The sequence below is a fragment of the Otolemur garnettii genome, unplaced genomic scaffold, assembly GCF_000181295.1.
Source record: "Otolemur garnettii isolate 467f Iridium unplaced genomic scaffold, OtoGar3 scaffold00019, whole genome shotgun sequence".
NCBI lineage: Eukaryota > Metazoa > Chordata > Mammalia > Primates > Galagidae > Otolemur > Otolemur garnettii.
The window spans coordinates 12,595,548-12,607,247 of NW_003852414.1; the positions used below are offsets into that span (position 1 = coordinate 12,595,548).

The window sequence follows — 11,700 nt, forward strand, 5'->3', positions numbered from 1 at the left end:
GAAACCTCGTCTCTACTAAAAATAGAAAAATTAGCTGGGTGTTATGGTAGATGCCTGTAGTCCCAGCTACTCAGGATGCTAAGGCAGGAGTACTGCCTGAATCCAGGAGTTTGAGGATGCTGTGAGCTGCCTGAATCCAGGAGTTTGAGGATGCTGTGAACTGGGCTAACAACCAGGCACTCTAACCTGGGACAACAGAGTAAGACTCTGTAAAGAAAGAAACGATGATGAAGAAAAGAACAGATGAAAAGAAGGGAGAGAGCAGAAGAGAAGAAAAGGAAAAAGAAGAAAGAAATCTATTTGTAATTGGTCTATGGTGGCAAATACCAAGTCTGCTAACTTTATTAATTTCTTTTTTCTGAGACAGAGTCTCACTATGTCACCCTCGCTAGAGTGCCGTAGTATCACAGTTCATAGCAACCTCAAACTCTTGGGCTTAAGCAATTGTCTTGCCTCGGCCTCCCAAATAGCTAGGACTACAGGCACCACCACAAGGCCCAGCTTTTTTGTTGTAGTTGTCGTTGTTTAGCAGGCCCAGGCTGGGTTCGAACCTCCAGCCCCAGTGTATGTGGCCAGCACCAAAAATCACTTACCTATGGGCACTGAGCCACCAAATCTATTAACTTTAAATCACCTCTTTCATAGGTACAAGAACTTAGGCTACTAAGCTGAATTTAAAATCAAATATTAGATAATATGAATCACCAGTAAGGGAAAAAAAGGCCAGCAACTGTTTTAACTTTGAAGACATTCTATTTAAAGTATACAAGCTAAAAAGCTTGTACAGAAATTAGAACAAGTGATATGCACTAGTAAAATATAATTCTAGCACTCTGGGAGACCGAGATGGGTGGCCTGCTTGAGCTGAGGTGTTCCAGACCAGCCTGAACAAGAGCAAGACAATGTGTCTAACTAAAAATAGAAAAACTAGTCAGGCCTTGTGGAGGGCACCTGTAGACCCAGCTGCTCAGTAAGTTGAGACAAGAGGATCACTTGAACCCCAGAGTTTGAGCTTGCTGTGAGCTATGATGCCACAACACTCTACCCAGGGCAACAGAGTGAGACTATCTAAAAATAAAGATATGAGTGTCAACCATGGCTCAGTGAGTAGGGCACCAGCCCCGTATACTGAGGGTGGCAGGTTCGAACTAGCCCTGGCCAAACTGCAACAGCAACAAAAAAATAGCCGGGCGTTGTGGCGGGCCCCTGTAGTCCCAGCTACTCTGGAGGGTGAGGCAAGAGAACCACCTAAGCCCAAGAGGTGGAGGTTGCTATGAGCTGTGACACCATAGCACTCTACTGAGAGCGACAAAATGAGACTTCGTCTCTAAAAAAAAATAAGTAAATAAAAATAAAGATAGAGGTAAAGAGATTATCCTTAATACAGAGGTAAAACAGAAAATATTAAAGATAAATTAGAAGACATGGAAAACAGAATCAAAATTGCACACTTAAGTAACAGAGAAGCTGACAATATTTGAGAAGATAAATAGAAAATATTCCAAATTAGAAGGATAATGAGGCCTCAGAATAAAAAGCACACAAAGGTTCAAACAGGTTAAACAGACTACCAACAGATTTCCTATTAGCACAAATTAATACAAAAACCAGAAGACAAACTATTCATAGAACAAAATCTTTAGTTACAGGAATATAACAGCTATTATTTCAGAATGCAGACTACTTTACAACAGAGGATATTAATGAAATCCTTAGACATAAAAAGACTAATACAGCTTTCTTCTTTATTTCCTACTCATAGAACCTAAATTAAAAAAAAAAAAAAACCTTCATAAAGAAGGAAAATAAACCCATAAAGCAATAAGGAAACAAAAAAACCTGTGGAGCAAAAGCATTAGTAATGTTAAGTTTAAATTATAAATACTTCAAAGAATAACCACAATAGGCTCAGTGCCTGTGGCTCAAGTGGCTAAGGCACCAGCCATATACACCTAAGGTGGCAGGTTCGAATCCAGCCTAGGCCTGCCAAACAACAATCATGGCTGCAACCAAAAAATAGCCAGGCATTTTGGCGGGCACCTGTGGTCCCACCTGCTTGGGAGGTAGAGGCAGGAGACTCACTTGACCCCAGGAGTTGGAGGTTGCTGTGAGCTGTGATGCCACAGCACCCTCCCCAGGGGGACAGCTTGATGCTCTGTCTCCAAAAAAAAAAGAACCACAATAACTAATTTAGGAGATTAAAAATAAGTAGAATTAACAAAGATAACAATAACACAGATTTTGCAGGCCAAGAGTATAAAAAGAAGCAAGGCATCCTAACCCTTGGCTTTGTTCAGAAAGAGTACAGATATTAATTTTAAACTCACAGAAAAACAAAGAATATGCATTAACATTTTAAAGGCACTCACTGAAAGAAAACAAATTGCGCATATAACCCCCAAATCAGCAGAGTATTAAAAAAAAAGGATTTAAAAATTAGAAACTCAAATGACAATCAATAAGAGAGTAAGCAATTCTCTTATCTCGCCTCCCAAGTAGCTGAGACTACAGGCGTCCACCACAACGCCCGGCTATTTTTTGGTTGTAGTTGTCGTTACTGTTTGCCAAGCCCGGGCTGGATTGGAAGCTGCCTGCTCTGGTGTATGTGGCTGGCGCCTTAGCCACTTGAGCTACAGGCAACGAGCCTTCAATAAGAGAATTAAATAACCTATAATACAGTCTGTGACAGAACACTAAAACTCAGATAAAAAGAATATAATGATATACCCATATCACACGTTGCAGAACAACACATTCCTATAAAACACACTACTACACGTGTTTATGGAAATATACAAATACATAGTTTAAGCATTAAAACATAGATGGGGGCTCAGCGCCTGTGGCTCAAGTGGCTAAGGCGCCAGCCACATACACCTAAGGTGGTGGGTTCGAATCCAGCCCGGGCCCGCCAAACAACAATGATGGCTGCAACCAAAAAATAGCCAGGCGTTGTGGTTGGCACCTGTAGTCCCAGCTACTTGGGAGGCTTAGGCAGGAGACTGGCTTGAGCCCAGGAGTTGGAGGTTGCTGTGAGCTGTGATGCCATAGTACTCTACCCAGCAAGATAGCTTGAGGCTCTGTCTCAAAAAAAAAAAAAAAAAAAACTAGAGATTGGGACCTACAGACAATAAAAGAATAATGGCTGACTTAGTCTACGGAGAGAGTAAGAAGTACTACAACATAACTTCTAAAAGATTTTTTTTAATTATTCTTTTTAAGCAAAAGGCAAGATTTGAAGCAAATATCATGACTACCATTCATTCCTTCAGGCAGAAATACACAGACATTTAGTATATGTTGTATACTATTCAGAACCAGCTATGATAATTAAATATATTATTAACACGTTGATTAGTGGAATTAAACACAGACATATATAATTAATATGGTTTTACAAATATATACCAATTTATTTCTACAAATATGTTCATTGAGCAAACATTAAAATACAATGCAATCTTAAATCAATTCCTAAAACTTTGATTTTGATTCCACTCAGCAGTTCCTCTCTCACAATAAGAAGCCAGGAAGAACTGCAATAAAAAGAGGTCAATGAGGCTAGGCACAGTGGCTCACACTTATAATCCTAGCACTCTGGGAGGCCACGGCAGACAGATTGCCTGAGCTCACAGGTTCAAGACCAGCATGAGCTAGAACGAGATCCCACATCTGAAAATAACCCGGCGTTGTAGAACACAACAGTAGTCCCAGTTACCAGGAAAGTGGAGGCAAGAGAATCTCTTGACCCCAAGTGTTGGATGTTGCTGTGAGCTATGACATCACAGCACTCTACCAAGGACAATAAAATGAGATTTTTTTTTTTCCTGAGAAAGAGTCTCACTATGTTGCCCTTGGTAAAGTGCTGTGACATCACAGCAACCTCAAACTCTTGGGCTTAAGCGATTCTCTTGCCTCAGCCTCCCAAAGTAGTTGGGACTACAGACAATGTGAGACTTTGTCTCCAAAAAAAAAAAAAAAGAACAATTAAAATATAAAATATCTGGCGCCGGTAGCTCAGCAGCTAGGGGACTAGCCACATACACTGGAGCTGGTAGGTTCAAATCCAGCCCAGACCTGCCAAACAACAATTGACAACTACAACCAAAAAATAGCCGGGTGTTGTAGCAGGTGCTGGTAGCCCCAGCTACTCAGAAGGCTGAGGCAAGAAATCGCTTAAGCCCAAGAGTTTGAGGTTGCTCTGAGCTGTGACACCACAGCACTCTATCGAGGGCAACGTAGTAAGACTCTGTGTCAAAATAATAATAATAATGAAATATAAAATATCCTGGGCCAGGCATGGTGGCTCACGTCTATAATCCTAGCACTCTGGGAGGTCAAAGCAGTAGATTGCTTGGGTTCAGGAGTTCGAGACCAACCTAATCAATGAGACACCATCTCTAAAAGCAGCCAGGTGTTGTAACAAGTGCCTGTGGTACCAACTACTCAGGAGGCTAAGCAAGGGTTCAAACTCTTGAACCCAAGAGTTTGAGGTTGCTATGAGCTACGATATCACAGCACTCTACCAAAATTGACATAGTGAGAATCTGTTTCCAAAGAAATAAAAAATTAAATCAGGCAGCACCAGTGGTTCAGTGGGTAAAGTGCTGGCCCCATATGCTGAGGGTGGCAGGTTCAAACCCAGCCCCAGCCAAACTGCAACAGAAAATAGCCGGATGTTGTGGTGGGCATCTGTAGTCCCAGCTACTAGGGAGGCTGAGGCAAGAGAATCACCTAAGCCCAGGAGCTGGAGGTTGCTGTGAGCTATGATGCCATAGCACTCTACCATGGGCAACAAAGTAAGACTCTATCTCTAAAAAAATTAATTAATTATATTTAAATATGTAAAATAATGGGTGGCACCTGTGGCTCAAAGGAGTAAGGCACCGGCCCCATATGCCGGGGGTGGTAGGTTCAAACCCAGCCCTGGCCAAAAACTGCGAAAAAATAAAATAAAATAAAATATGTAAAATAAAATAAAATAAATCCCTTGCATCTCTTTGAAATTATGCAGTAGAGACTTGGTGCGGTAGCACAGTCGTTACAGCGCCAGCCAGCCACATACACCAAAGGTGGTAGGTTCAAGTCTGGCCCAGGCCAGCTAACCAACAATGACAACTGCAACAAAAAATAGCCAGGCAAGACAATCACTTGCACCTTGGAGTTGGAGTTGCTGTGAGCTATGACATCACAGCACTCTACCAAGGGCAACAGATACACTGTGTTAAAAATAAAAATAAAAAACACTAAAAAATAAGCCAGGTGGGGCAGCGCCTTTGGCTCAAAGGAGTAGGGCACCGGTCCCACATGTTGGAGGTGGCAGGTTCAAATCTGGCCCCAGCCAAAAACTGCAAAAAAAAAGAAAAAAGCCAGGTGTGGTAGCAGCTATAGTCCTGGTTACTTGTAAGGCTGAGGGTTACTTGTAAGGCCTGGTAACTTGTAAGGTTAAGGTTAGGGTTAGGCTGAGGCAAGAGGATTGCTTGAGTCCATTTTGAGGCTACAGTAAGATATGATTATGCCACTGCACTCCAGCCTGGGTGACAAAGCAAGACCTTACCTCTAGAACAAAAAAATATATAAGGAAAAAAACAAAAGAAATTATTAGGAGCTGAAGTATGGTCATCTTTGACCACAGCAGACAATATATAAGATGATGATTGAGATCATCAACCATCATCTGATCACAGCCCAGATTCCAACTAGTTTTGTAGTCCCCTCAAAACAATGGTGTCCTGGGCAGTGCCTGTGGCTCAGTGAGTAGGGCGCCAGCCCCATATACTGAGGGTGGTGGGTTTGAACCCGGCCCCAGTCAAACTGCAGCCAAAAAATAGCCAGGTGTTGTGGCGGGTGCCTGTGGTCCCAGCTACTCAGGAGGCTAAGGCAAGAGAAATCACCTAAGTCCAGGAGTTGGAGGTTGCTATGAGCTGTGACGCAACAGCACTCTACCAAGGGCGATAAAACGAAACTCTGTCTCTTAAAAAAAAAAAAAAAGTGTCCTTATCCATAAAATTGAATAAATCAATATCTACCTCACAGATTTGATAAAATAATTAAATAGAAAATTTGTATAAAACATTTATAACTGTTTTATAACAGTATCTGCAACAGAGCAAACACTCAAAAAGTTGGCTATCGACTGTTGGAGTAAGTAGCAGACAAAATCTGCAGAAAGGAAATGAAGCAGGCATGCAGACACAGTAGAAATAAGATTAAGACTAATTCAATTCCCTTTCTGTGTCAGGGATACATTTCCACACTGAGGTTCCAGGCTCTTGTATCCTCATAATAAACATCCTTTCTGGCCCAGAGTGTTGGCTCATGCCTATAACCCCAGCACTCTGGGATACAGAGGCAAGTGGGGCAATGGGACTCAGGAGTTTGAGACCAGCCTGAGCAAGAGCAAGACTCCATCTCTTCTAAAATTAGAAAAACTGGCTCGGCGCCTATGGCTCAACCGGCTGGGGCGCCAGCCACATACACCTAAGGCGGCGGGTTCGAATCCCCAGCCCGGACCTGCCAAAACAACAATGACGGCTGCAACCAAGAAATGGCCAGGCGTTGTGGCGGGCGCCTGTGGTCCCAGCTACTTGGGAGGCAGAGGCAGGAGACTCGCTTGAGCCCGGGAGTTGGAGGTTGCTGTGAGCTGTAATGCCACGGCACTCTGCCCAGGGGGACAGCTTGAGGCTCTGTCTCAAAAAAAATAAATAAATAAATAAAAATAAAATTAGAAAAACTAGCCGGGTGTTAAAGCCAGCAACTATAGTCCCAGTTACTGAGGGAGGCTGAGGCAAGAGGATCCCCTGCGCCCAAGTTTGAGGTTGCTGTGAGGTAAGACAATGCCACAGCACTCTCTACCCAGAATGACAGAGCAAGGCTCTTGTCTCCAATGAATGAATAAATGAAAGAATGAATGAAAGAAAAATATCCTTTCTTTGCTTATATAAGCTTAGAAAGAGATTTGCTTCTTACAAAGAACCCTACATTTTATAATTATTTTTTATCTTTTTTTCTTTTCTTTTACTTTTAAAAATAAGGTCTTACAGGTTGAGCCCAGTGGCTCATGCTTATAATCCTAAGCACTCTGGAAGACCAAGTCAGGTGGACTGCTTGAGCTCAAGAGTTAGATGTCTCTACTAAAAATAGAAAAAATAGCTAGGCAGGGCGGTGGAGTCTGTAATCCCAGCTACCTGAGAGGCTGAGGCAAGAGGATCCCTTGAGCCCAAGAGTTTGAGGTTGCTGTGAGCTAGGCTGAAGCCATGGCACTCCACCAAGGGTGACAAAATAAGACTATCTCACTCAAAAAGGAAAAAAAGAAAAAGAAATAAGGTCTCACTCTGTCACCCAGGCTGGAAAGCAATGGCAGAACCACTGTAGCCTCAAACTCCTGGATGCAAATGACCCTAACTCTGACTTTTTTTTTTTTTTGAGACAGAGTCTCGCTTTGTTGCCTTTGATAGAGTGCCATGGCGTCACTGCTCACAGCAACCTCAAACTCTTGGGCTCATGCGATTCTCTTGCCTCAGCCTCCCCAGTAGCCGGAAATACAAGTGCCTGCCACAACACCCAGCTATTTTTAGAGGCAAGGTCTTGCTCTGGCTCAGATTGGTCTCAAACCTGTGACTCAAGCAATCCACCCACCCTGGTCTCCCAGAGTGCTAGGATTACAGGCGTGAGCCACCTCGACCTGCCTTACACATTTTTTCTTTTTTTGAGAAAGAGTCTCACTCTGTCGCCCTGGGTAGAGTGCCCTGAGTAGAGTGTTCTGGAGTCATCATCATAGCTCACAGCAACCTCAAACTCTTGTGCTCAAGCGATTCTCCTGCCTCAACCTCCCAAGTATTAGGGACCACAGGCACCTGCCACAAGGCATGGCTAATTTTTGCATTTTTAGTAGAAATGGGGTCTCACTCTTGCTCAGGCTAGTCTCAAATTCCTGAGCTCAAGCAATCCTCTCTCTTGGAATATAGGGATCACAGGCATGACCCCAGAAAATAGGGATCACAGGCATGACCCACCATACCCAGCCCTGACTCAGCCTCTTAAGTGCGTGGGACTACAGGTTCATACCACCAGCTACTTTTTTATTTTTATAGACAGGGTCTCATGATGTTATCCAAGCTGGATCCCAAATTCCTGACCTGAAGCGATGCTCCCACCAAGGTTTCCCAAAGTGTCAGAATTACAGGTATGAGCCACCTAACATGGATTGCCTCTTCTTTAAAACATTTAATGTCTTCCATATGCCACCAAGTTAAGTTGAAGTAAATGTGCTCCCTTACATACCTTTTAAAATAACTACTTTATTCACCTTAACCATATCCTAAGAGAGAAGTAATAAAAATAGGCAACAAGTGTCATCTAAGGCAAATGATGCTGGCATTCAATCAGTCTCCATTCATCTCTCTCTCTTTTTTTTTTTTTTTTTCTTAAGCCGATGTCTCACTCTGTTGCCCAGGCTAGAATACCATGGCCTAGCCTAGCTCACAACAACTCAAATTCCTGGGCTAAAGCAATCCTCCTGCCTCAGCCTCCTGAAAACCTGAGAATACAGGTGCCTGCCACAACACCATGGCTAATTTTTTCTATTTTTATTAAAAACAGGACCTCACTCTTGCTCAGGCTGGTCTCAAACTCCTGAGCTCAAGCGAGCCTCCACCTCAGCCTCTCTTAGTGTTAAGATTACAGGTGTGAACCATCTCATCCGGCCTTATCTTCTTTTCATACTCACATTCCTATTTTCTTTTCTTGCCTCCATTCTACTATGACAGCCCCTGGAACAGCCTCATCTCATTGTGTTTACTTATATATACACACATTTTTTTCTTCTTTGAGAAAGTTTCAAACTGTCACCCTAGGTAGAGTGCTGTCATAGCTCACAGCAACCTCCAACTCTTGGGCTCAAGCAATCCTCTTGCCTTAGTTTTTCTACTTTTAGCAGAGACAGGGTCTTACTATCGCTCAGGCTGGTCTTGAACCTGTGAGCTCAAACTATCCACCCACCATGTAATCCACCAGAATGCTAGGATTACAGGCAGCATGAGCAACCGTGCCCAGCTGTTTATTTACAAAGTATACATTCCTCTGCTTGGTATCCTAACCCCAAACTGCATCAAGGTACAAGGAGAAAAAAGTCAAAGAGTAGACCTACATACTCTTCATCAAGTCCTAAAATTTTTATGATTTCATCCTACATTTGCTATATCCCATTATGCTAATGCTAGAAGAACAAAAGCTGTAATTCTGCTATAGTACATTCTCACAAACATCAAAACATATGAAAGGAATATAAAAACATTGCTCTGAGACTCATTATAATACATAGGTTACTCAGTCATATTTTTACTGATCAAAAGGTTCTGGTTTTGCTATATGCCCAGAAGTTGAAATGTTTGTTTTCTGCCTTCTATCGAATTCCATAGTCAATAACAAAAGAAAGCAAATAGTATTATTTCTGTATGACTAAAGTAAATGAAACCTATTTCTCCCTGATATTTCCATAAGTTCAATTGGGAAAAATGCTTCTGGCTCCAAAGAAAAAACATACCTCCCTCATTTTTACAGGTTTACAAAGCTCAGAAAGAAGGTAGCCAGCCAACTAAAAAAGGAAGTTTTTCCTGTTTAGGGGACTGTCAGGAAACAGCCAGTATTCAAAGTTAAACAAACAATACACATGCAGACATAGTAAGAATATAGCCACTTAAATTCTTATTTTTTTTTTTCCATTGAACAAACCTAGCAGAATCATTAACATAACTACCTGTTTCTACTGCCCTATTCTAACCATAATGAGTCAAAGTAACCTTTAAACCACTTCAGGCTTTCTTGATTTTGTAAGTACAGTTTAAGTCCAAATACAATTTTAAGTCTTTATGTTTTCAAAGTATAGTTACTCGGTTTGATCGGCTTCTCAGATTTAATTCTCCAAGTCACAATTTGGCCCATATTCTTTAAGTTCAAATATTTGAACAAAAAACTGACAACCTTTCAAACTGCAATGTTAATGTAGCATCCTAAGCTACTCACTGAAGAATCTTAATGCTTTTGATAAATAATCCTTACCACTCTGGCTGCTCTCTCCTGAGATTCACATTTCCTGCAAAACCATGGTCCAGTAGGTACTTGAACAATGCCATAGCACGCTGTTGGGAAATAAAATGTTTTAAAAATTTAAGATTAGAAGAATTATAAAGAATCAAATATCCTTCCAAAGTCCCATTAGAGTAACTATCTCTCAAACTATTCAATTATCTGCTTTAAAGAAAATTAAAGGCTCGGCGCCTATAGCTCAACCGGCTAAGGCGCCAGCCACGTACACCTAAGGTGGTGGGTTCGAATTCCCAGCCCGGACCTGCCAAACAACAATGATGGCCACAACCAAAAAACAGCCGGGCGTTGTGGCGGGCGCCTGTGGTCCCAGCTACTTGGGAGGCTGAGGCAGGGGAATCGCTTGAGCCAGGAGATACAAGTTGCTGTGAGCTAAGATGCCATGGCCCTCTACCAGGGGGACAGCTTGAGGCTCTGTCTCAAAAAAAAAAAAAAAAAAAGAAAGAAAAAGAAAATTAAAATATTTAATATCCCATTTACCAAACATATTTAAATAAAAAGTAAAAAAAGTAATCAAATTAAATTACTAAACTTAATTAAAAGTAAAAAAAAAGGGTGGCGCCTGTGGCTCAGTGGGAAGGGTGCCGGCCCGTACCCATGGCAGGTTCAAACCCAGTCCCAGCCAAACTGCAACAAAAAAATAGCCAGGCCTGGCTCAGTGCCTGTAGCTCAAGTGGCTAAGGCACCAGCCACATACACCTAAGGTGGCAGGTTCAAATCCAGCCCGGGCCCGCCAAACAACAATGACGGTTGCAACCAAAAAATAGGTGGACATTGTGGCAAGCGCCTGTGATCCCAGCTACTTAGGAGGCGGAGGCAGAAGACTCGCTTGAGCCCAGGAGTTGGAGGTTGCTGTGAGCTGGCACTCTACCCAGGGTAACAGCTTGAGGCTCTGTCTCAAAAAAAAAAAAAAAAAAAAAAAAAAGCCAGGCCTTGTGGCAAGCTACTCAGACTAAAGCAAGAGAACCACCTAAGCCCAGGACTTGGAGGTTGCTGTGAGCTGTGATACCACAGCACTCTACAGAGGGCTACAAAGAAAGACACTATCTCTAAAAAAAAAAAAAAAAAGTTTAAAAAAAAATTTTTTTTTTAGACAGTTTCATTATGTCGCCCTTGGTAGAGTGCCTTGGTGTCTAAGCTCACAGCAACCTCAACCTCTTAGGCTTAAGCAATTCTTGCCTCAACCTCTCAAGTAGCTGGGACTACAGGCACCCGCCACAACACCCAGCTCTTTTGTTTTGTTTTTTGTTGTAGCTGTCCTTGTTTAGCAGGCCTGGGCAAGGTCCCACCAGCCCCAGTGTATGTGGCAGCACCTTAACCACTGAGCGACAGGTGCCAAACCAGTAACTAAAAACAAAAAAAAATTTTTTTTGAGACAGAGCCTCAAGCTGTCGCCCTGGGTAGAGTGCCGTAGCATCATAGCTCACAGCAACCTCCAACTCCTGGGCTCAAACGACTCTCCTGCCTCCACCTTCCAAGCAGCTGGGACTACAGGCACCTGCTAAAACGCCAGGCTATTTTTTGGTTGTAGCCATCATTGTTGTTTGGTGGGCCGGACTGGTTTTGAACCTGCCAGTTCAGGTATATGTGGCTGGC

General features: G+C 42.6%; 1 protein-coding gene across 13 annotated transcripts in view; it reads right to left on the reverse strand.

Moving 5' to 3' along the window:
• Nucleotides 1-11,700, reverse strand: part of MLLT10 (MLLT10, histone lysine methyltransferase DOT1L cofactor) — a 204,559-nt gene that overhangs the window by 179,296 nt on the left and 13,563 nt on the right. For all 13 annotated transcript variants that reach the window (XM_023511344.1, XM_012803354.2, XM_023511343.1 and 10 more), the window contains one exon: nt 10,060-10,139. In XM_023511344.1, coding sequence (XP_023367112.1) covers nt 10,060-10,139 — 80 coding nt within the window. The remainder of the gene's footprint in view (nt 1-10,059; nt 10,140-11,700) is intronic.